The 26,235-nt window shown below is 46.5% G+C and overlaps 2 protein-coding genes across 4 annotated transcripts in view; one reads left to right on the top strand and one right to left on the bottom strand.

Moving 5' to 3' along the window:
• Positions 1-13,957, bottom strand: part of LOC119180656 (uncharacterized) — a 28,852-nt gene extending 14,895 nt beyond the window's left edge. The window contains exons 1-3 of one of the 2 annotated variants that reach the window (XM_075875294.1): positions 13,725-13,957; positions 13,399-13,651; positions 9,324-9,489 (exon numbers count right to left, since the gene is read on the bottom strand). In XM_075875294.1, the coding sequence (XP_075731409.1) occupies positions 9,324-9,489; positions 13,399-13,651; positions 13,725-13,767 (462 nt within the window). In that variant the 5' untranslated portion in view covers positions 13,768-13,957. Of the gene's footprint in view, positions 1-9,323; positions 9,493-13,398; positions 13,652-13,724 lie in introns of both variants that reach the window. The other variant, XM_037431767.2, reaches the window with a different exon arrangement.
• Positions 13,958-15,136: 1,179 nt separating this feature from the next.
• On the top strand, positions 15,137-25,696 carry LOC142774659 (uncharacterized). Of its 2 annotated transcripts, none has more exons than XM_075875292.1 (3): positions 15,137-15,400; positions 19,986-20,562; positions 24,017-25,696. In XM_075875292.1, the coding sequence occupies exons 1-3, from the start codon at positions 15,338-15,340 to the stop codon at positions 24,685-24,687; spliced, it is 1,311 nt and encodes a 436-aa protein (XP_075731407.1). In that variant the 5' UTR covers positions 15,137-15,337; the 3' UTR covers positions 24,688-25,696. The 2 variants fall into 2 exon arrangements, with proteins under 2 accessions (XP_075731407.1, XP_075731408.1); XM_075875293.1 differs by having other exon boundaries at positions 15,138-15,400; positions 24,020-25,696.
• Positions 25,697-26,235: the final 539 nt, after the last annotated feature.

Genomic DNA, 26,235 nt, shown 5'->3' with positions numbered 1-26,235 from the left:
TACTGAAATCCACAACCAGCGTCTTGAAGCTGCAATGGGTCGATGGACCAACAGGACCTGTATGTTGTGACATGTCCACTGGGAGGGCCAGACCGTTCGTGCTCCCGGATCTTCGCCGCAACATTTATGAATTGCTGCATCGCCTCTCTCATCCGGGAATCCGAGCCACTCAGCGGCTCTGCACAGCAAGGTTCGTGTGGCCAGGAATAAACCGGGATGTCCGACATTGGACTCGGGAGTGCCTATCCTGTCAGCGCTCCAAAGTGCAGCACCACACTCTAACCCCCTTAGGATCTTTCCCCGAGCCGGACACTCGATTTTCTCATGTGCATTTGGACATTGTGGGACCATTGCCTTTTTGTCCAGGGCAAAACTACTTGCTAACTTGCGTCGACCGCTTCACGCGATGGCCAGAGGCCGTCCCCATCCCAGATATAACTGCCGACACGGTTGCTCACGCTTTCATCTGCCACTGGGTAGCGCGATTCGGAGTTCCATCGATTGTGACAACAGATCGCGCAACGCAATTCAAGTCTGCCCTATTCGGAAACATCACGCAGTTCCTAGGAATACCGCGCATCCGAACAACGGCCTACCATCCCATCAGCAACGGTATGATGGAAAGGTTCCATCGCCAACTGAACACTAGCCTGACGGCAAATTCAAGTCACAGTTGGGTCGAGGCTTTACCTCTGGTTTTATTGGGAATTAGGCTGGCTCTGAAAGTGGACATTGGCTGCTGCTCGGCTGAACTCGTATACGGCACAACACTTCGCCTTCCGGGGGAGTTCATCACCGACAGCAAAAACGCAAACGCTCATGCCAACAGCGAGTACACCTTGTGACTGCGGGACATTATGAGCAAGCTGCGCCCTGTCCCTCCACATCTGCCAGCACCACGGCCTGCCCACGTCCCCAGTGATCTCTCCTCCTGTTCTCAGATGTGTTCGTGAAACATGATGCTGTACAGCGTCCACTCCAGCCCCCTTATGATGGGTCATTCAAGGTGGTGAAACGAGAAAAGAAACACATCACGATCGACAGAGGTGGCCGTCATGACGTGGTTTCGCTTGACCGCGTAAAACCAGCGCACGTGGACAGCAACAGCGAAGCACGTGCACCAATTTGAGTTACACAGCAAGAAAGTCTACTAGCAGACCAGAATGAACCAGCCCAACCATACGTCGAAAGGTTCACGCGGAGTGGGCAACGAACAAGACCTCCGGTGCGACTGAACTTATGAACTAAAACTTGGTGTTGACCCATTTACTAGGGGGGGAGTATTGTAGCGCAACAAAACGGTGCTTCTGTGCGCCAGTGTCAAGAGCGCAAGCACGAAGAATCACGTGACTTTGCTTCGTGAACTTCAAGGGAAATAAAAGTTGAGTTGTTGTTTGGGACGCATGTGGTTTGTTTCGCTTGCGCGACCTGCTCGCCCAGCTCAACCTCGCAGAGCGTTCCAACAGTTTCCTCAAAGAATAAGACAAACCTGCAGAGTGAGCTGTTAGCACCAAGAAAGCCTTCTCATCTTTTTCACATTTATTGCTATGCTCTAACATTCAGACAAGGCCTGTCCTACCTCAGGGAGACTGCGGTCTGTCTTATGGGGAACAGAAAGGTGTCATAAAATAAAAATTTAGAAAGACCCATTTTTCTCTTCAGTGTCCTGTGAAGACCACGTTTTGATAAACAGGTCTTGAAGCTTGAAGGCAATCAATGACACAAGCCTGATATCGGTTCCGATCAGCGATTACTCTCAGTTGGCTGTCATGTTTCGACAAGCGTTTTCTACGGAGCATAGCAAATGGCGACATCTTCCCACCTAAATTTGCAGAGAACATGAACTGAAATAGGGTCAGCTGGTCACTAGAGTCTGTGCTGGCTGGTCACTCCCTCTTCTCCTTTAACATGCTAGAACCCACACGTTACGATGGCAACCAGGAAGGTGCGCTAAGCTGCTCAGAAGCTTTTTCTAGTGCCACTGCCTTGTACTTCATACTTGTACTTAAGAAATGCCTAGGGTCAGCAAGGTGAAGCGATTTGACATGCAGACAAGCCTGAAAGAATACTGACAGCGAACTATACAATACTTCATTGCCCAAGACGTGCCAGATGGCAAACAGCTGTCTAGCTTACGTGTTGTAGTCTGACCACATACACCCTTCTTCCAGCTTAGTGGTGTCCTAGAAGCCATGTGAGGCAAGCTTGACGGGATTTTTTGATGTTTTCCGAAAGCATTTCTCACCAAAATCAAAGAAAGGCATTGTCGTATTCACGCTCAACTCAAGAACAAGACAGGCAGGTGAATGGTTGCAGACTACTTTACATCTTTGAAGAAACTTGCTGATGACCACAGGTATGCCACCTTTCGTGACAGCGCAGCCTGACCACATTGTGACAAGCACAATGAAGCTGTGCAGAGGGGATGGCGGGAGTAGCCAGACACGGAGAAGAAAGCCGTCATTGCTTATGGAGGCAACGAGCAACGATTTGTACACATTTTCGATGGCACCCGCATTCTTTCGTCACACCAAGTGACATGGTTCATGGAAACCAAAAAAGATAGGAACAACAATTGTGCGTTCTTGTTGCGGCGGCGAGCTCCTGGCAACGCAGTGGCGTCACCTTCTGAATAGTCTGTGCCACAACTGCAAGCTCAAGGACCATTTTTCTCATGTGTTTAAAAGGAAGCAAGATGTTACTAACACTAGAGAACCAACACTGCCATCTGCGAATAAAACGTCTGTGCCCTCCATGGAGATCACTGGGTGTGACGGAACTGAAAAGTGGCTAGATGAGCCCCGAGTGTATGAAATGCGGAAACTTCAAAAATCTGAGGACACTCAGCCGTTCCGTGTCAATGTTTCTGTGAATAAAATTTCACTGCCGATGGAACTTGACATAGGTGCAAGTGTGTCAGTTGTCTCAGAAAACACTTTTCGCCGCAAGTTTCAGTCTGCACACCTGGAACCACCAATGATCCTTCTGAAGCTATTTTGTTGAGCTGACGCCTGTCCAAGAAACCCAGGCTGTATCCCTTCGTCTTGGCAGCCACGAGTGAGATGATCTGCTGTGCATCGTCTCCAGCTGCTGCCCCTCTTTCATGGGGCAGAGATGAATGATGGAACTGAGAAAAATACTATGCAGCACGATGGGTATGAACATAGCTCAGGATCTTATTGCTAAATACGGCAGTGTTTTTGGTGGTGAGCAGTGAACATTTAAGGGTGTCTCTTCAAAGATCACTCTCCACAATAATGCCAAGCCAAAGCTTTTTAAACCTCGGCCTGTTCCATTTGCAATGCTCGATCATGTCAATCGAGAGCTGCTTCGTACGGAATGTGCAGAGAGTGTTCCGCATGGAATGGGTGATCTGCAAAGACCTCTCAGTGAGTTGCACAAATTATGCCCACATTGAAAAGCAATGAGCAAATTCTTATCTGAGGGGACTTCAAAGTCATAATGAATACTGTGAGTATACCAGAGAATGACCCAAGTGTTGAGGACTTGTTTGCCTAGCTAAGTGGTGGAGAGAACTTCAGCGAACTCGACTTGAAGGGTGGCTATTTACATGTTCAGCTTTCAGAAAAGTCAACTAAGCTGGTAGCGATCAACACAACAAGAGGCTTGTATCAGACAAGCACTTGCCATTCAGTGTAACCTCTGCACCTTCAATATTCCCAAAGTAAATGGATAACCTTTTGCAAAGGCGGAGACACATTATTGAGTCTCGACCCTGGCTTTGACTGCATACTGTCATGATGTTAAGGACAAGAAAGCAAAAGCGGAAGGTAGCGCAAGCAAAGAGCATCCACCTGGTGCCAATATCACAACCAGGAGACCCTGTCTATACGAGAGACTTTCAACATGGCCCACCCTAGATTACTGCGACAGTTACTACTACGTCGGGCGACCACAACACTGATTCCACAGGAAGCGATGGTCGACTCCAGAGGCAACATCAACGGTCCCTGCTTCCTGATTTCGCCGCACCTCACCCGCCTCCGGATGCCGTGGCAGAAGCGGAGGCCTGCCCACGTGATTGGAGTGCACATGACCAACAGGCCTGTGCTGGCAACAGCATCTGAACGCTAACTGTGAGGATGGAGCTGTGCAGCATGAAGCTCAACCTAAGAAGGGTTCAGCACAGGCTGTGCCAGATGCTTCAGCACTCTCCCCGTCTGAGCCACAAACATCGCCAGTGCAAAGAAGTTCAAGAGCAAGACGTTCCATGGTGCGCTCTTTGCCATGAGGCCTCTAGGCTGTCTTTACTGTGTGGGTGGGGAGGAATTTCATGTTTTAGCATGTGTCTGCCACAGAGCACGGTACATGACGACATCATACCGCCTCATGCACCAACGGCACAGTTTGTGCAGCAACTGAAATAAAGTCAGTTGGTCACCGGAGTCTGTGTTGAATGGCCGATCACTCTCATCCTCCTTTAACACATGAGAACCCAAACGTCACACTGGCTCTTTGCTTCTTTCTTATTATGAGCAGCTAACTGGCAATTAAGCACTCGGAGAACAAGTCCAACAACCATAAGGAAAGAAAAATAAACTAGAATAGAATCTTCACATCATTTTTGCTCAGAGAGTGGAAAGGCTGACATACGTATCAAGGATTTACTAGATCTCCTTTTGTGTTCAACTTGTTTATGCTAGTTTGGTCACCTTGTGTTCTAAAGTGAGCCAGATACAGCGCTCATTGGATGAACAGAACCTTATCTATAGTCAGCATGTTCGGACTTAACCTCAGTGTGCTGCTTTGTATGACTGCGCTGCGCTCCAGAACCAATGCCAAAAGTATTACTTTTCTGAAAATAAATAGAACAATTAACAAATTGTGCACACACTTGGGGCCTAAGTTTTCATTCTTTTCATATCATACCAAAGTTGAACATAACTCATGGGAGAATAATTAAATATTCAATTAAGTTCTAATTACAATGTATGGCTGAAACTCACCCCAAGCAAGAAAGTGCTTTACTTTCTTTATCGGAATGCAATACTGAGTGCCTTGTAGTTGTGCTATGTGAATTTACACTTCGATACGCAGTGCATCATAATTGGCACATGAGAGGGACATGTAAGTAAACGTTGCCATGCATACATATCGCTTTTGCGACCTTGCTTTCTCAGAAAGCACATGTTATCTTCTTTATCCCGCTTTCACTTTCACACGAAGCAAGCAAATGTCAAATTGCATATGTCACGAGTGCAGCAGATAGCATGACAGGCTTGTAGTAGTACAATTACAAAATGCATACAGTGAATTTTCAGGTTGTCGACAGCATTCTTTCTCTCTCTCTCAGAAGTCATAGTAACATTTCACAGCACACAATGACGCCCCAGGAATAATAATTGACTGAATTGACTGGGATAATAATTGATCGATTGACTGACCTAATAATTGACTGACTCATCCAATCTCATGATCGCTGGCCATGTGATTGGCATTCGCAGCTACTGGAGCTGAACAGTGTTTTTTTGTAGGCACGTCGTCGCCCCACAGAAAAAGTGACAATCGTCAGCTTGACCAAGCATTAGTGGCGATCGGGTGTTTCCACAAACTAATTTAGTGTAATTTCAGCATAACCGGGAGTGCTCACCCCAGTAGAGAGTCTCTATTGACATCGTCTCTAATGTGATGTGTATAGTGGCTCCTCACACTCTCTCTAACGACTTGCCAATTATGCGAATATCGTAGACATCATGGATATAAACGTTCAAGCGGCACAAGACAAGTTGGTACAGAGGCTCGTTCTTTTCTTTTTTTCTTCACTCGTCCCAGGATAGCTGCGCACAGCTCTCTGCGACCGACCCCTCGTATGTAAATACGCTGCTAAGACAAAGCATCAGCATGTGGTGCTGCAGTGCCCATCACCGTCCTCACCATTGTCGTCGGCAATTAGGTGACACTTAAATTGTTTCCTTCCTTCCTGCACAGGGGTTCCTGGTGCAATAAGTGCATTCTACGGTGCCAAATTTCGAGCATGCATAATAATGTGCTCCGATAAGTTGTAACCACTGCAGCAATGTGCTGGTTTCTTGTTTGTGGGTGCATTTTGAAATGACACAAATGTTGATCACAATTAATGATGATGGCATCAATTATATGTAACACTGAACAATTCACAGCTTCATTACATGGCCACTAAACGTGGAGACACGAGAGCATCAGTAACAGTGGTCCTTTAGTGACACTATGCAATGCATAGGCTGCGAGAAACATTTTAGTGGAAAGTTCTGGGTCCTTTTAGATACCCTGGTGTACTCAAATCTGCACCTATATCTAAACTTGCAGTGTCAGTGTTTTTACATCAGAATGTGGCCACCAGCAGCCGCATACAGAGCCTGTGACCTCGTACCCAGAGGCAGAATGTCGGAGCCAGTAAGCAAGTTAATTTACTACTTGCCTTTTATATGAAAAGACATTGGTCCTTCAAAGGTGCTGGAAAAACATGGCTGGTCAATGATAGAGTCATGATGATTACAGCAGTATGCAATATTACAGGGCAAGGTGCGTTGGGTGGCTAGTTGGTACGGCATTAAAACCGTCCCTTATCTCGAGGGTAGGACTTGATAAATGCATTAGCGAACCTTCCACTTATCTGCATAGGAAAGAGTCAGCATTTTTAGCATAGGTCAAGAGCGTTTACTAAGGTGTGTGATATGGTCAAGAGAGCTTGTGCACATGTATGTTTTCAGGGGTGGAAGTTTCATGCTCCAATAGATTCAGTTGTCAGTCTGCGCTAATCTTGTGTACTACTTCTACTTGTGTTGCGTCAAACTCGCAGTTCCTTACCATTTTAGTACTACAGGGCTGGTAAACAATTTCACTAAGAAACAAAACTCTATACTTGAAGCAAGCACTTTCAGAAGAGTGTGAATTTTCGGGAGCATAACTTTTTTAATTTTAGCAATATCTAGAAATGTCTCCAGAGCAATGAGGAGTGAAAGGAATGCCCGTAGCGTGCCTCACAAATTGGGAGAGTAGAATGATGGTCCTCTCCAGAACTAAGTTGGAGTCTTTTTAAGCATTGAAGTTTTCGCTTTTTCTGTTAATTTCAAAAACAAAGAGCTGCTGCAAAAAGTATGCACTCCTATGGAGGTTTTTTACAAATACATTAGTTCTTCTAAAAAAGTGGTGCCTAAACCATGGCATCTGCAGTGAGTTGCCAGCTCCCGAATAATGTTTGATTGATTGACGATTGATATGTGGGGCTTAACGTCCCAAAACCACCATATGATTATGAGACACCGTAGTGGAGGGCTCCGAAAATTTCTACCACCTGGGGTACTTTAACGTGCACCCAAATCTGAGCGCGCGGGCCAACAACATTTCCACCTCCATCGGAAATGCAGCCGCCGCAGCCGGGATTCAATCCCGCGACCTGCGGGTCAGCAGCCGAGTGCCTTAGCCACTAGACTACCGCGGTAGAGCTTGAATAATTTTTGGCACATGAAGTTCAGAAGATTACAGCCTTCGAGAGTGGCATCTGTTAACCAAGTAGAACCATGTCTGAGGCATGAATTTCGACACCTACATCATGACCAGCCCATAGAATCTAATTCTGTTAACTAACAAGTCATCCCAACACATATGTGCCTAGCTTGTCAATTAGGGCTTGCATCACGTGTAACTTCAATGTGTCACCCACTTTCCATAAAGTCACTTCCCCTTGGCTGTTTGGAACTGTATAACTTGGCCTATCGACGAGAACAAACCCTGAATTTGTATAAACAAGCACCTACGTGCAATGTTTCTATGGGCAATGGCAATGTTCATTACCACACCAATGAAGACTACTAAATATAATTGCCTCATTGCATTACACAAAAGCAGTGCCACCTTTCCTACTTCTGTCAATCATTTAGGTCTGCATTGTCACACAAGATAATGTGGCAACAGATAAAGACGCATAGCACTTTGACATTAGATAAAGGCATAGGAGCAACGAACACCAGTGCAATGTGATGATAGACAAGGCATCAAACCCTTCATATTTTGGCGATGTGGTGCTCCAAAGTCAATGTTTCCGAAAGTGAGTGTAACGAATTAGAAATATAGATACACATTGATTTCGTTTGACACGAGACACAAAATTTCATCAGCTGATATTCTGAAGGACTGTCCTTGTTTTGGAGCAGGAAGTCTGGCTATATTCGTGTAGTTCGGAAAAAACAACTGCAGAAACACAAATTGGGGAACAGACAGAACGGGCACTGCTTCAACGATCAAACAGTGAGCCCTTTTTGACTGGTACCTTTCCCATACAAGTATAATCTGCGACAACCTTACAATGTCGCAGAGTGAAATACGTATAAAGACACATCGCTGGGCTCAGCAGCAATCTTAAAAGAGCTCAGCTGAGCATAGCCCCCCACATTCTCTGATGCTAGTATATGTGACTGTCCTTGACACATTGCCTTTCCCACTACGCTCCTGCCTTCTGTTAACTCTCCCAAATTCATTGTTCAACGACCCGCCACTTGGTCTAATTAGTAGTTATGGCACTCAACTGCTGACTGGAAGGTCACAGGATCAAATTCTGACAACGACCCAATTTTTGATAGCATTGGAAATGCTTGCGGCCCCTTAACTTTGATTTAGGAGCGTATTGTAGAGCGACAGGTGGCCGAAATATTTGGAGCCCTCCAGTACACCTTCTCCCAGAATCGTATCATGGTTTTGGGACGCTGAACCACAACGATACTCTTCATGTTCAACGATTCCTCAACACTCCCGGCCGGCATCTTCAGCTGAACTCCAGTACTGTTTCAATTTGTCGATAGACTAGGCATACAAGAAGGCAGCCAGTCCCGCCCCGAGAATCCTGCGACAGCACTTGACAAGACTGTGACATAACTGACCAACACTGCTCCCACAGCAGGGGCAATACAGTGCACGTGACAAAATTGTTCCCGCGGCAGCACCACCCTGACGCACGTGACAAAACTGATTTAGTGGCGGTATTACTTGCCTGGTCTCTAACTTGAAACAAAGAAACTGCAAAAGAGAAAACTGACGAATTCGTGACAGCATCATACGTCACAAGGAAATGTAGTAGTAGTTCTGAGCCAAGCTCCAGTATTTCGCTGCAGTCCACTTACAAACGCGTTGTCCTATGCTACAGCTGAGAAGTGTCAATCACACTGGTACCATAAGCAAGTTTGCCCGAAGCAGCGTTTGCAGAAAGCTTGGAGCCACGTGAGAGTATGCTCAGAGTTCAGCGCAAACAAAGTGTTACAAAATGGTTTTTCAATTGTCTATAATAGCGTTATGCTTGAACCATCTGTGGGATTATACAAATTACACACCTTGTCAATGCAAGGAAGATCCAAGGTTTCCTTAGACTCGTTTTTCTTGTTCTGTTTTTCCTTCTTCACTGACACGCGTGGCCCTTGGCACTGCACTGAAGGCTGGGCCAGCAATTGTTGCGTGTGCAGGTGCAGCAGTACGGCCACCACGTGCCCGCACTTGTAGCTGCTGCACAGAAATGAGAACAAGCAACAAAAAAAAAGCCAAGTCACCAAACCACAGCACAATGAATGAATGTTACCCAACCACAAACAACTTCTAGCATGGTATTTCATACTAGTAAGCCCGTAAAAAGCAACAAAAAAAAGCCAAGTCACCAAACCACAGCACAATGAATGAATGTTACCCAACCACAAACAACTTCTAGCGTGCTATTTCATACTAGTAAGCCAGTGAAAAAATTCGATGCGAAGCCAGACAACTCTTTCATAATCGAGCAGGACCCAACACCCACAAGGGAAAGCACCGTTAAAATGCGACACAGGGCACAAGTTAGAAAAAAAAGGAAGATGAAGAAGGTTTACGTATGAAATTGTAAGACGATAAGCATAAGCATATACACATGTGCACATCATGGTTAATCACAGTCAAACAACAATGCACACTAAGCTGAGCACCACATAATGCTACACCTACAGTTGATAGTTTTCTGTCACTGAGCTTTTGCGTAGCTTTTAAGCGTTGTAATGAGAGTGCTTTCACCTAGAAGCATAGCGGAGAAGTGAGCGAACTTGACCGAGGGCAAGAATTTCGGGATGCTTTCATCCCCTGTGACCACCTTTTTTGCCATGACATATACACCTCCTGAAAACATCTCATTAATGAGACAAGTTTATAAAAAAGCTATTAATAGCGAATCACTTAGGACACTTTGAGAATTATACATTCTTGAGGTTAAGTGTGTCTTCCTTATGCAAAAGAATTATAAGTAAGAAATGTCACCTCAGTACCTCTGAATGTTTTTCGAGTCCATGACAACTTCTAAGTATACATAAAGTTCGACCAATGAGATAGGTACCGTTAGCGACAAAGGTGCCCAACACATGTGATTTGCAAAGAAAATTGGAATTCTCGCTTACCCTGACAACGTAGCCTCTCATTACAATTTTAGACCAGTAGTAATCTTTACAGCCTATACAATTTTGCACTCAATTTGATGGATAATGCATTAACAGAACAAAATTTTCTATTTACTATGCAGCCCTTGCCCAGGAGACTTCTGCCACAGTGGTAAGTGTGGAGCACAGAGCGATTCACAAACCACAGCTCTTGCATAAAATATATTCGATCTTGCTCAGTGTACTAAAAAGTACATGTCCATAAACACATATAGACAACCCTGCAGAGAAACAAATAAAATGCTTTATCATACTTGGGATTAGATTGAGCAGTTAAACTTGGATGCTAAGTCAAAGCTCACCATATATGGATTAATAGCACCCATTCCCGAATTGCAGCAAGCACGGAGTTAACATATGAATCGTACAACCATAGCCGACCTATATTGCACTGCCTCTGTATTTACTCTTTTTTCACCCTCAAACACCTTACGGATGCTTAAAGTGCTCATGGACCATCCCTCAAATTTGTGAAAAAACACATCCTGTGGATAGCCGACACTGTAATAAACATTTAGTCAAATCTTGAAGTCGTGTATGGCAACTCTTTATAAGTGGCATGCAAAGCTGCGATTCTCTCACGTGCCCTCCTTTCACACAGAGCTGTGCGCTCGTTCTTTAGTGAGCTGCCGAAGCCTGTGTTTTAACGCCAAACATCAGGCAACATGCTATACTGGCCAATAGCCGACATAAATCAAGTGGGGCGTGAATATCAGCTGTGCCTCTTGTCACGAAACGCTACCGCATGCCGGATCACACTCCACATTACACAGTAAGCCACACATGCATCTGAGATCACAACAGGAGAGAGCGATCGCATTGATCCCGTATCCTCAGGGTGACGACATGTGCTTACGTAACCCTCCTGTTTAGCTTCCAGAGCATTCGTCAGGGCGAGTGGACGAAAAACGTGCCTAAAGTGAGCGACAAACCTTTGTAACTCTACTCGTTTTTGACGGATTTAATCAATTTTTGATGCAACAAACTCTAGTGCTGAGGTCATTCTATGATTATTCGGAAAAGTACTCCGTAAGAAGTTTCCATTGAGGATAATATTTGCAATTCATTCAATAATATCGTATCACAGTTTTACCTTGCAATGAGTTACACTGTAGTGCAGCATAGTTTCTATAAATTTTGCCTTACATGACCTACACCAGACATTGAATCTACTGGGCATTGATCATTTCACGGTCATAGATAGGTTGATGTCTTCTTGAAACATTCCTTGTCGTGCAAATAACCCTAAAATTAATAGTTACATATCTTTGTATAAATGCACATCTCTTCAAAGCTCTCTCAGAGTGCTTTTCTAGGCCGCATAGTATTACCCATAATAAATATAAAACAGCCTTCACAAAGGCCTCGCGCTGGAACATTAGGGGTATTAGAAGTGAACAGCACAGCCGTATTAAGATCCACATCAAGAGCTTATTAAATGGTTGAAACTGCATCGAAAAGACACATTATTGGTGTGTGTTACAGAATGCATACACACATTTTTCTCCCATGTACAGATGGGTCCACTGTAAAAGGGAACAGCTGCGTGCACAGCACATTTCCTTTTCGCTATCTTACAGAAGCATAGTGGCTTAGATTTGCTCAAGGCTTGTGGTGGTCGAGCATTCTATCTCCCCTCGACAGACTAGTGCTGTACATTAAGATTGTTTCTTCGTCCACTTGCTGTTGGATGGCCAGCAATATTGATGGTGTTCATTCGAGTGTTCCCTTTAACAGCGAACCGTACTGTACATAGAGCAAATTGATAGGGTGTATGATTATTAACAAGTCTACTGCCTTACTGATCACTCTTAATATTCCATTATCTCTCCTGGTGCTCTTTGACCAACCATGGCTCTTGTGATACTGAAGCCCACATATCATCACTGCAATGCCTTATGTTTTCCTCACAGTGTGTTCCTAACTTGACTTCAATAGCGAATAAGCTAAAACCTCTTCACAAATCTGTGTACATACACTAAGTGCTGATGAATGGTTAGTTCACTGCACAAGGGCCACTTATGGCAGACAGAGCCAGCAATTTACTTTCTATATGTTCAATGCAATTAGGCAAAACAAATACTAATATTTCCATAGCCAGAACGTATGCTAAGTTGTGTGAAATAACACAGAAGCTTTGAAGTTGGTAATTATAATAATTACACATACAAATACTTGTCATCCTATATCCTCTGTCGTCTATTCAGCTTTTTTAATCGTACACTGTGCCAATTTGAGCAACTCCTTTGCTACGCTTTGATTAGCTACAGGACCGTTTCTCACCAGACTCCAAATGTAAATATGCCCAGTCCTCAAGCAAACGCCTGGCATACTTTCAAGAGATACACGCTGAATATGGTGCAAGGGCTCTTGTAGGCGACTTACTGGACCGCCTGCTCAATTTCAACCCCAAAATGTGTCCATTGCATAACAACTTTGTCGGATCAGCCTGTAGCACACATTAGTGAATCTGTACTACGGGCATCAGCTAATTAGCTTCTCAACTACTTTCGTGTACACGATGAACTCAATTTGCCACAACACTTGGGAATGCAAAGGCACGCCCTAAGCGCCAATCACATCAATTGCGCCGCGACATGCGTTACCCTCTATTGGAATCCAATTATTGCCAAATTGCAGCACAGCTACACTGCTGTCACAGAAGACCTACGCCCAAACTTGTATCGTTTGATTTCCTGGTAGCACATGAATCTTATGGAATGGCGTTAAGTGGTTTCAGGTTTCAGCCGGAGTTTGTTATTGAAAGGCTTTATCTGAGCGTTTCGCGCAAGTCAGAATAAAAAAGAAACAAATGCAGGGATAGATGAGAAGGCAAGACGTCTACCTTTTCCTTTATTTCCTTTTAATCCCATTAACGCTAAACACTCAGGACGTCGTGGGATACCAATCCGCACAAACTGCCTTTTTTTTTTCCCCTATGTTACGTACGTCTTACCCTGCTTTGCAAGTGCAAAGGGCCTCTGTCACGTCGTTTTGTTCGAGCGTCACCGCAACCCTGTGAGGTGGGCTGAGGGGGTCGCTGGGGTGCAGAACCCGTGCACGGATGTTGACGCGGCCGGCGCGGATCGCTTCCACGAAGCACTCGATAACGTCGCCGGCTTCATACGCCGCCTCCCCGTCGCGCAAGCAGGGCGATCTCTCGCACGCTTTGTTCACGTACTTGCAGATGCTCGACACCGGCACAGCGACTGCAAAACGAAAAAAGCCACTTCAACATCAGTGACGCTTCATTTCGCAAGCATATAGTTTCGCTTTTCTTACCTGCGACGCAATCGGCGGTCCCGATTTTGCAGCTGGCAGCCATCGGCAACGCTCGCTGCTGTTTGGCGTTTCAGGAGAACACTTAAACGCTGACGACAGGCTCACAAATGCGCGAGTTCACTGACCATTGTCATATTGCACGTGGGCAGCACACGGATGGATAACTTGATCGCCCCCACCGAATGAGTCACCGGAAGCAAAACCAAAACGGAGCAATGCAAGTTGCTTTGCAGCCGACGTCGCGCGTGCCGGCGGCGAGAGGTCGCTGGCGAAGCTTGCTCGCCTGCCAGGCTGCGGCGTCATCATCGGGTCAACGCGTGAACAGAGTCGAGAGACTCGAGACCCGCCCTAGATGTTCTCTGGCCCGCCCTACAAGCTCTGCTACGTCCTTGGCTCGTGCTTTGACGTGCGGCAGAGCGCGTAGTGCTACACGTGTTTTGTGCGTTAGCAGATACGTTTACTACGACTAAAGATAAATGTCCGGTTCGACTCGGCCTCGCGCAGTTCAATGAAGTTCTAGCTTTCGCCCATGCCGGTGTTAGGATGGCGATTAGTCCAACCGGTATGATACTTTTCAGTAGGGATTTTGCTCCCTTCGGCAGCTTGCGAGAGTGTGCCCATCACGATCAAGATACTCGATCCGGATCGGGCCCGATGGCTATCAAAACTGACCGTGTGACACCGGTATCATATTCTCCATTCTCCATTATTGCTTACAGTGGTGAACTAGTTCAAGTATGAATCGGGCTTCGAATCTAGCGAACAGTTCCGGTCGACGTGGTATTTCAATGAATAATAAAAAAAGGTATAATGAAAGGCATTCTGTGGTCATGCCAAACGTCGTGAACGTCGGAATGTCACTCCGTTCGCGTTTCAAACGCTTTATTTCTCTCTGCAATGCTGGCGCATACGTGTGCGACGCGACCGAACGATCTCGTCGTTTTCCACATAGCGCACAACGCCCTGACCTGGGCGAAGCGAACACGAGAGAAAGTACGAGGGCACGGGGCGGCGGCCAGGCCATACATGCAGGAAATGCCAAAAAAAAAACGAAATAACAAAACGCTCTTAGAACGGTAGCCCCATCTATCGGTGAAGTGTGACGGCTTTAACGCCGTTCGTGCACCGTAATCACAGAGATACTTCATCTTAACCTTCATTAAAGTTAACGCAAAATTCATCTGTTCTCTTCAGAGAAACTCGTTACGGTTCTTGCTAGGAAATAAGAGAAATGCGCTATTAGTTTGCGGAAATGTTTGCAGAATTGCGTTTGCCGCGTCGCCTTGCGGTATTCTACGTAAACGCCTTCGCAAGACAAAAAGCGTTAGGAGTGGTTGCTTCGAGTAACTGTGCCCAGATGGCGACGCCGGCGCGTATTCGGCAGCGCGTTTCCTGTCGGGCTCCCTCCGGCATAGATTTTCGGGGAGAGTCGGCGGGTAGTCGGCGGCGCCGCCGGAGAGGAGCGGCTTCGGAAGGCCGTGACGTCACGCGCGGCACACCGATCCCAGCATGCTCAGTACACTGTGCATGTCCGCCATACTGTGCCAGTGGCTGGCGAGACGGTCACCGAGTTGGCCTGCTGGGTCGCAGCGAAGTTTTTGTTGTACGGCCTGATGCAGTGCTCGCCCTTCGAAATTAAGGATAAGTTGTTGAAAGCATTAGACGAGGACAACAATGTAAGCCCCGCACGTTTCGTCCCTTCTTTTGGTTGCCTCTCCGCGGTATGTGCAAGCGTCGCCGCTGGCAGAGCCCCGGAAAAAAGACAGCGGTGCCTGGCCCAAACGCTAGCGTAACCTGCGGGCGGCTACTAAAGACGGCTGGCGCTATACACGAGCGGTTAGGCCTAGAGCCGATTTCGTGCCTCCGGTGGCGCGTCGGGTTGCGAGCCGGCCGCGGTGCTTCCCGTTCGGCGTTGTCCTCGCCGAGCCGTGCGGCGCACCGGGGCTTGGCATCGCCGATGACGCGCCGGCGGCCGCAGACATCGGCTCTGGTGTGCCGTTCTCGTCGGCCCCTTGAAACGTCACGAGTCATGCGCCGTAGGTGCAGTTCGTGGCGGGTTTTACAACTAAAACGCTCTCTTGTGGTTGCACGGGAGGTATCTAAGCCTAACCGTCGTTTTATTCCCTCCTGTGGTCGGGGCCGTTCCGACTCGTGAACGCTTTGTTGGCACGATGCGATCCGGGGCTCTAGCAGCGGCGCGTTTTTGTTTTTTTCTTTTAGTCGATGTGACTGCGCCGGCAGGCCGCCCTTTGCAAACGCGGTTGCGCGTACATTTCTCGCTTTTGTGCCTACGTATCCGTGCCGGCGCGCTGCGAAAGAAAAAAAAGTTTGCGTCTGTCACGCTCCTACGGGCGGCCTAGGTCTCTTTCGGGGGTCTGTTCGCTGCGGATTTCCTTGTGCGCATGGTCTAGAACAGTGTCGGCCTGGTGCGTCCTGCCTGATGCTCCGAACCCGTGAAATGGCCCTGGCGACGGTGCCGCTTCCTGCACTGAGAGACTGCATGTCCGCCGTTGTAACAGATTGCTGCGAACGCGCCCGACTTTTTTATTTCTACGTCTGTTGTCGCAGTTCGCGTTGTTGTGAAGGTGCGTCGGGCGATGCCTGTGCGAACTGCATGGTCTGCATAAATTGTGCACCGAGAGCAAGCAGCCGCCGTTTCTCTTTTTTTTTCATGTAACACCTGTACCACCGCTTGTGCGTTTCGCAAATATCTTCGGAAGTGCGTTTCACACTACAGCGCAGCTCTCAAAACGCGTGACGCGTTCACGACTAACATCCACACCTGAGCACACTCTAACCCCCCACCCCGTAACTGTTAACACTAACTTTTACACGTTGTTCTTAATGTATGCAGCAGGGAAATGTATCGGTGCGTGAAATCTGTTCCTATGCTGTGCCTGCCGAGTTGTCCTGCGTTTCAATGTGGAGGTATTTCTGAATAGGAAAACACGCATCACATAGAGAGGCATAGCCAAATTTTCACCGAGGCCATGCAGACTGTCGTTTCATTTGTGTCAGAAAAGCTTGGTCTTGCATGTGTTGAGTCTAGGCAGCCTAAGATTTCCGCGGCGTGTATAGGTGCACGTTTCGAAAACGACATGAGGTTAATACCTTTCTACAGCTGGAATTGTCTTGAAAGAGGTCACTGCTTGCCGAGTTGTAAAAAGGTTCAGTCTTGTGGAGGTGAATACCAGTTTGAACTTTCCAGAGTAGTTAATTTTTCTTTGAAGGCAGCGAAATTTGCATAGAAATAGTTGAGAGCCAGTTTCTCTCCTATCCATAAGCGTTGCAATCTGGTTTATTGTACCCATGTGGGACAGAACCGTGCGTATGAGCCGCTTACAGACCAGTGCGTGCAGGAACATTTGTATCATGAAAGTGGAAAGATCTGGCCAATAAGCGAGAGAGACCAGTTTGCCAGAAGAAATAACTAGTGAATGTTAGTTTCCTCTGAAAATAGGTTAAAGAAGCGAAAAACCAGCAAAGCGTGCACAGCTGCTTGCTCTCGCTTTAAAGGGCTTGTGAACTATTTACAAATGGCCATCAGCTTTTGCAGAGGCAATACCCCAGCTACTTCCTGTTTTTTTCTTTCCCCTATGCGATGACTTTCATTCGCCTTCCATTATGTGAAAAGCAGCACAGCTTGGCTCTTGTTGGGAAGTGGTTGTAAACAATGGCATGCACTTTAGAAACAGGTTGTTTTCGACTCCAGTAAATTGATACATGCAGACGAAGCAACTTTCTGTGCAGTTGTCCATCATGGCACAAATGACTCAATTAGGTCAGATATGTTGCAAACGGTTGATTAATTGGAACCAGCTTCAGATATTGTTGTCTTGTTTGTAAGCCTACCGTGAGAAATATAAATAGGAAAAAGTTACAGTACGTCATCATACTCCATAAGTTGCGTGCTTGATTGTTATAGCAGCAAAGTAAGCTCATGCACAAAAAAGTGTGGGCATTAAATGAGGCCTAATATGTTACCCTGGAACTCCATTGAAATGTCTATGCTATTGCTATGATATTGCGTTCTGTTTTGTGTGAAGCCTTTTCCCTTTTCAACACTTCCACATGGAATGTAAATATTCCAAGTCATTACTGTTATCTCTCCTCTCAACATTTGACTTTTGACTAGTGTTCCTTGACGTATTCTTTGGTGAAGTTCATCTTTCTGTAGTTCAGAACAAGTCTGCATTCTTTAGGTAATCACTCGTGGTCAAAATATTTTGCCACCCGTTGTAACTGTCATTTGTAAATATCCTGAGTGAGCTGCCTTGCCTGCCTGTTCTGAATGCTTCATTTATTCTTGGGCTACTACTGTTTCTCCTCGTTGCATAGTTGTTGCACATCACCTCCCCAGATGGTGTTCTCTTCTTAGGGGACTTCCGCACCGTAGTAATGATTTTCACAGTGTCATTAGCTTAGAAATGCTGTTCAAGTGTATCCCTTGGGAAGTACACAGTGACTGCTGGTACGGGATCAAATTTGCATGTTTATAAATGCAGCGGCTGAGGTGCAACAGTAGCAATATATACATTACAGATGAACATACATGTTTTGGTGGTGTGCTTGTGTTAGTTTATTAGCACAGTAGTTGAACCGTCAATACTGAGAGACAGTTGAAACTTGTGTGGAGCCCTTCATCATACTGTAGGCATTAAATTGGCCAATGATACGTCTGGCACTGATGTGTTCCAGAATGGCAGGGTAGCGTGCACAATGTGACTGAGATTCTATTGTGCTATTCAACGTCAAATATAAACACAATGGCCAAATGCTTAGTGGCCATGAGAATGATCTTGGTGATGTCTTCTGAAGGCATGATTAAATGCTATGCAGTGAAACTGTTCTTGCATTGAAAGAAAGAGAAATTAACAATCTACTATTTATATGACCACAGAGTTGGTAGTTGCAATAGCAGCTCTGTATTTGTGCCCAGAGGTTGTAGATGACCATGAAAAGTAAATTAAGTTTAGTTAACACTCAGCAGGAAAGCTTGTGCTCTGCTGGAACCATCAGCACTTTGTCTCGGCTTGTTTTGAAAGAGAAAGAAACAAATCCAAACTTGAATGTCTGGAATGGCTAGGAAAAAGGGGTATCTCTGGTCAGCCGTGGGGTCATTTGGGGAGCCAGTGATAGGCTTTGAACAGCACGTGGCTCTGAATGTCTTGGGGCACAAAGCATTGTCTCTTTTCTTATAAGGCAGTAAATGGCCTATTGAATACTCACAGGTTGCAACATCCTGTGTTACTTCGCTAGCATTATTTTTCGTGCATTGCAATTTTCTTGCAATTGCCTTTGGTAATTGACGTGAGTCTTACGGGATCTTCAACTGATTGCCGTAATCCCCAAATCAACACTTTGTCTTGTCTTGACTATTTTCGTATGCTGGAGTTTCATTATGGCCTTGAATAGGAGCAGACTGGTCCCAGGGGCTCTCTGAATTAATGCAGAATATATCTCATGCAAGCGGGCAGTGAACTGCTTTTTAGAGTGGGTATGCTATTTAGAGCAGTGAGTATCAAGCAAGTGGGTGCTGAAAGGAACCGAATGAAGTCTGCACTGCTGCCCGTAATAATCATCGCGAGTAAAGCTATGGGTACCCCTTCACCAAAGCCACCACAGAGAAGCTGTGACTGAGTTGATTACCATAATTGATGTTGCCTTTAGCTTCTGGTTGTATTGACAGTGTTGTTGCATAATACAAGCAGCTAAGCCCGGTGAAAAGCTGCGATATGGTCTTGGCCAGACATTGGCGTAGATTTCACTTTTGTATTACTGGAAAGGTATGTTATCGGAAGAAAAGACAACTAGCGCAAAGAAAGGTGAGACACACAAGCTCTGCACTTGACTGTTTGAGAGCAGTGTAAAATTCCACATAGATACCCTATAGTCGCACATCTGCAGCGAATACAAGACATGTCTATACATAACCCATCCCTGCTATTGCTTGTCTTCTGTTCTTGCATCAGTTTGTATCAATTTACTTCAGTAACATAAAACTAACCAGCCCAACAGTCAATACTTGATTATAACAAGCTTGGCGAGTTCGTAATTGAAAATACATTTGCCGTATAGGGCAGCGCAACCCAGGCAGAGGACTAAGACGAGCAGACACGCACACGATCACTTTTTATTCTAATGGAGTACTTTTTGTCATTGTGGTTCTGGACAGCCGTACCACAGATCAGGTGGTACCTGTTTTGGTTGGTATTGTTTCGTGAACTACACCACATTAAACATTGCTCGTATGTGTTGCAGGTGGTCGACATGGCTGCAGTCATCGAGGTCATCGGCATGCTGGAGCGTACGCCCATCACCAAGGACACGCTGGAGCGTACGCGCCTTGGGAAGTACATCAACGAGCTGCGCAAGCGCACAAGCAATGACTCCTTGGCCCGGCGGGCGAAGGAGTTGGTGAAAAGCTGGCGGCGCCTGCTGCCCTGCGACCAGCAGCAGACTCCCAATGGTGGGGGTCCGCCGGTCGTTGTGGGGCCGGGTCCCGGTCCGGGCATTGGGCCCGGACCGGGACCCGGCCTGCTGTCGGGCCCACGTCGTAGTCCTAGCTGTTCAAGTGTATCCAACAGCCCTGTGCCACCGTCGCTTCTGGCAGCTGCTGCAGCCGTGACTACGGCGGGTGCGGGCCCTGGCCTTGGGCCTCGCCGTAATGGTGGCTTCAAGCCCGTTAGTCCTGCATGCTGCCCTTCGGCGCCATGCTCCCCAGGCTCGCCACTGGCCCACCCGCACCCACGCAGTCCGCCGCCCATGGAGCCGGTTGCGAAGAACAATGTAGCCAACAAACGACTCAGGAAATCTGTCGCATCTTCAGATGGACCGGGTAAGGGAGAACTGTCTTTGTGTTCAAGAACAAGAGATATGGGGATCAATACCCCGAACCTGTAACAGATGTAATTGAGGAGAGACGTCGATTTAGTGAATATTTACAGCAGTATAGCAGCAGCCAACTAGAACGCTGCAGAGCCCCATGTGCAAGCGCTTCACACTCGCTTGTCATTTTTTTAGAGAGCTCCGCACTGCATGTTTCTTTCGTACTGTAACAATATGCAAAAATTGGGCAATGGAGTTGAATAATGTTTAAAGAAATTTATAAGTCAGTTTTGAAAGTGGAGAAACTGATGTGGTAATGAAATGAAAAAACTACTTGCTGCATGTGATAGGTGAGCTTGCATCGTCCTCATAATTCATGATGCTCTGGCATTCAGTTATTGCATTCCTCGGCTTTTTTTTTTTTCTTGAAAATTTGTGTGTGTGTGTTGCATGGATGGTCTTTATAATTGTGATGGCCTTGGCAATTGGTGTCGCCAACATAAGTTGGGGGAAGGACACAGGAGTGCGTGAGTGCCATGCTGCTCATGGCCTGGACTTAGCCGGGTGCATCTGTCCACAATTGCCTGCAAGCTGGCAGGCCCATAATGACTCAGCATCTCCAGTGGTGCACAGAAAGAGTTCTGCTGGTTCGGTCAGCTCATATGCTACCTTTTCAAACGCTCATATGCTACCTTTTCAGACCTAAGCAATTAATGTGGGGCCCTCGCTATGAAGATACATGGAGGGGTATGAAACTTTGTTCATGCGAACATGGGTCACTTATCAGGCCTATTTGTATCTTCATATTGCTTATCAGTAAGCCGCTAGGCGAGACTGGTTTTGGGCTTGTTTTTAGTCTTCAATCATACTATCAAGCAGCGCTTTGATCATTTTCTTACGAAGTACCAAAGCTGCGTGCAAATATCTATGTGCTGTACTTGCAGTGTGAGAGCGAAATGAGTGTCCCCCTAATGCAGTTTGCTCGTCCTAGTGTACTTGACAGGCACGCGATACAGTCGCTGGCAGTTTATTTGGACTCTGGAGCAACCACCATAAGTCCGAACAACCGAGAGTCCGAAAAGAAACTAAAGGTGCCTTTATTGGCCCGGTAACTGGAAAAATTGGGTTATGTACATCTGCACACACACACCCACAGACAACCAAGTCAGCCCGTATTTCAGCCAGTGCATGGCCACTACTGTTCGTTGTCACGGCCATTGCTAAATCCGCATTTGAAACAATGGTGGGGTCTGCGCTTTATCGGAGTCGCTGTCCACCTGCGCCAGTTTGAGGACCTGACAGACCATTGCATCATTGTCAAACTCTGCGAGAAACCCTGAGCAACATCGTAATGAGGTCAGCCGCCTTTGGCCTGGTGAATAGTTGCGGCTTTCTTCGCCATCATCAATATATTCTAGCTGCCGCTTTCCTTCACAGCACAGATGGATCAGTTGGCGCCGGAGCCAATTTTCAGCAGATCAGGTCTTGCACGTCAAGCAACAAACGAGAGCCAGACAAAAAGCATGAGAGACTGATCAGGCCTAACTGTAGAAACAAATGACCATGCAAACTCTAACACCTAAACAGGACAATGTCGGGTTCGGTAGTTCTGTCTCTCTGGTTCGGTAGTGTAGGTAGTTCTGTCTCTCTGCTGTACGCCCGGTACAGCACACAAAGCTGACTCGGACATTGTCTTGGCTTGTGGTTTGGCCATGGCAGCTATGCAATGGATGCTCGGCTGGCTGAAACCAAAATGCGACTGAAAGCCAACAGACAGAGCCTTCGAGATTATAAATTGTAATTTATGCGTGGATGTTAACACTGGCACAAGCTCCAGCCATAGCCAGTGCAACCTTTCAGTGCTAGCAACCTAGCAGAAATATTGGAAACATTGTAATCAGCTTGTCGTGGCGTTTATCATCACTCTCAATCAGCCAGCTTGAATCCGAAAAGTTAAACGGCATGCTGTGCAGTGTCCGAATTTTTGGTTTTGAGTTTATGTTACTTCAGTGGGGGCAAGTTGCAGTGCCTCGAAGGTGTCCAAATAAATGGTTGGCGTATGTAACTTGGATTGAGAAGCTGTTTAACTTGAATTTGGCTGTTCGAAAGTTGACACTGCAGCTTTGCAGTTTTTTTTTTTTTTTCTTGAATTGCTTGTGGGCAAAACTAACGCTGAAATTTTGATATTAGATCTTGTCGATTGCAAAGGTGTCCTGTACTTTTTTTGAACTAAGCATGAGTGCATCCACCTCGCTACTCTATGGACCACTTCTGGCATGTTGATCATGTACTCGGTCTTACCCAGTTTCTCTTGCAGACTGTCTTCCTTCTAGGGGCTGGTTCTTTTGGTCAGTTCTTCATTACCTTCTAGCTTCTCTTCAGCACATATTAGTTGCATATTAAAACAAAGGCATCTTAGTCCCGAAGCCGCTTCATTAGGTCCACAACACGCAGTTACATTTGGCCAGTAACTCTCAGCAAGACGATTGTGTTGACCGTACCTACTCAAGGGTGTACGGGCATGATTTTGAGGCATTGTAAAAAGGATATTCCGCGTCTCTCATAACCATATGGTGGTTTTGGGACGTCAAACCCCACAAATCATCAAAAAGGATATTCCGCATTCTGATATTGAAGGTCAGCGCTCCCCACATGCCAGAGTTGGACATGTAAGAAAGAAATATTGCTTTGATCTGGAAGTTTTTCTCGCTGAGCAATCGGCAAGCCAGCCCCACTGTAGTTGGACCTCATCTCTACTTGTCAACAGAGCTCCACTGACAATGCGAAGGAGTTTTGCGGAGATCCGCAAGGTGGAGGGAGGGTTAAGAAAGGGAAACAGTTCCACTGAGATTGCAATCCCTGTGTCCTGCATTCAGAAAGCAGACATCACTGTAGAGTCACTGTGTGAAAATTCACTCGTTTCCATGCACTGCGAGCTGATGGCAGATCTGCCACTTGTAAGTCGAGAGTTGCTGTATCCCCATGATGCTACAGTGCGATAACACGTCACTGACTAGCTGCCCCTCTATATCGCAATTGGAAGTATCTTTTAAGGTGATATTTAAGATATATTCGATGCATTCCTGATGCCCACATCTCTTTTTAGGTTTCTTGGCACCAGCGTTTTTATCTAGAATGACAGTTTGACAGTAGCTAAAATTTTCGTTTTGATGTCTTTTTTTTATTCAGGAATTAAGAACTTGTGATGTTCCGTTCTGCTTATTACTCTCGAACTCCATGAGAGCAAGCATGTAAATGAGGCACTATTTATTACTGTAGCCAGAGTAGCCTGGAAATTTAGTATTTTGAAGAATCACTATATCGATCACAGTCTCATCCATGTGGGACTTTGTTTAATATGCCTGCATCGCACAGCGCTTCATTCCTAGGGGACATGCATGTTGTCGATGTTTGCTGCACATTGATTACTAACAAGGAAAATGGCAATTTTTTTTTTATTCCAGCAGACAGTGCAAAGAAAGTGGCATGGTCTCCGCCCAACGGTGTGCATCCCTGGGACCCCATCCCGAGCGGAAACTCTGCCTTCGAGACCGTGCGAAACCGTATGGCCTGCACCAGCACGACATCTCCACGGCTGCCCAAGGTCAAAACAACGCAGCAGCTCATAGCTGACCTGAAAGCCAAGAGTGGGCTCAGCCTAGATGGCGGCACTGCAGCCGCCGCCGCGGTGGCAGCCGCTGCGTCAGCCACGCCCTCGCCCTCTTCCTCGCGGCCCAAGCGTTCTGGCAACTACAGCCTCCTGGGCACAGACGACGAGACGAGCCGCACCAAGTCAGAGTTGATGGACCGCTTCCTAAAGTCATCGGTCCCCAACGGGCCGTCCCCTGCCTCTCCCACAAGCGCCAAGAGCGGGGTGTCGGGCGAGGTGGCGGCCATCTTGAGCGCCCTGCCCGAGATCGGGCCGGAAGTGGAGCTCGAAGAAGAGGAAGTTCCAGTAGTGCCGTTAGAGGTGACGCCCGAGGTGGAAGAACGCTTTGCGACCCAGAAGTGGCCATTTGTCAACGGAGTGTACGACCATGAGGGACAGTGGCGGGGCTGGCATGAAGTGACCACAGGGCGTTCATATGGGGGGGACCTTCTTCACATGTTGCCTTATGTAAATATAGACTGGTGACCCGGGGGTCGCATAACGAAGGGGGGGACATAAGGGAGGCATATTCTTTTTGGCCTGTGATCTACGTGGATAGGTGGTGTGCGCACATGTAGTGCCACGTTGCATATTGCCTTCCCTCCCCCTCTTTTTTTAGTCATGAACAGTGCTCGTGGACATCTTTTCTTCCACCATCACCTCCAGGTGGCGGAGGAGTAAGGGGGGTGTTATAAATGAGTTTTTTTTTTCGTTATTTTTGGTGCCCTCTCTGGAATATAGACTAAGTTTCTGTTGTTGGATGTAAAAAAAAAAGTTATTCAATGTCACAATTTCATTAATATATTGGGTGCATAAAACTTGCCAGCAACATGTTGGCACAAGCTTTTTTTTTTAGGTTTGCATGCAGGGTTTGCTGCCACTTGTGTTGAGCCCTCTCCTAAGCAGATGCATCGACTCATCGTCACTTTTTTTTTTTAATTTTTCAGTGCCTGCCACTGCTTTTAAGTTCTTCCCTTGGGCAGTCGTTTTGGTGTAGAAAAAAAATGCACAGGTTGTAATGTGGTTGCCAAGTGCCATTAAGCAGCAGTGCCATCGGGGGTGTGTGCGTCAGGCCCTGTGGCCTCTTCTGGTCCCTGGGGTTTTGAATGGAGGTTTTTTGGACGCGTGTGCTTTTACGTCGGGTGAACAGAGTTTTGTGTTGGGCCGGCAGGGGCCGTTTGCCTGTTGGGGCCCCCGCTGCCTCGTTTTGACCATCAAGACAGCCGTGCTTCGTTGCAACATCAAAGGAAAAAAAAACAAGAAAAAAATGCGCCAGGTGGAACAAGTGCCTCGCCATCGGCTCTTGACCTTGCCGGCACGTGTGCTTGGTTGCAAGGTGCAAAAGGGAGTCTGTGCAAACAATCGTCTGGACTGCTTCTCCTTTTCGTGTGGCAGTGCATTTTGTAGTTATTCCCGAAAAAAAATGCTTGGAAGCAAAAGTTTTTTTTTCCTAGGAAATAAAACTGCCATGTGCGCACATGGGCATGTTTCTGTAGCGAGTGGAAAAGATTGTTCTTCCTGCTGACGTGTTTTAGTGGGTGTGTGCGTTGTTGTGAAGGTTCCTTAAAAGCAGCGCCTGACTCAATGCACTGCTGGAAGTCAGCCAAATACCTCCTAACACATAAAGGGACACTAAAAAGAAGCTGCTCTAAAAGCTGCAAATTAATGCACATGCAAAAAAATGTTTCTAAAAATATGGATCTCAATGCACAATTTTGTTACACACGCAGCTTTCATAAGACAAAAGCTGCTTCTATTGATTGTTTACATTCAGCACGATCGATGCACACTACTTAGCCTAGTTCTCATTTTTGATGGGCCCTTAAATATGTTAGTCTCTCATTGCATTCTGGAAGCATTGCTTTTACACATTTCAAGGTTACTGTGTTGTGAAGAGCGAGATTTTGTCAGTTATTGCAGAGCCATCTACACCATCAATATTGCGGTGTACGAGACACTTTCTGGTGCAACAAATTGTTACAGTAATTGTGAGAGTTTTTGTTTGAAAAGTCAAACCAGCAAGCAAATGAAATG

Source organism: Rhipicephalus microplus, chromosome 10, assembly GCF_043290135.1.
Source record: "Rhipicephalus microplus isolate Deutch F79 chromosome 10, USDA_Rmic, whole genome shotgun sequence".
NCBI lineage: Eukaryota > Metazoa > Arthropoda > Arachnida > Ixodida > Ixodidae > Rhipicephalus > Rhipicephalus microplus.
Note: the sequence above shows the minus strand (reverse complement) of the source record. Positions and strands in the feature narration are given on the sequence as shown.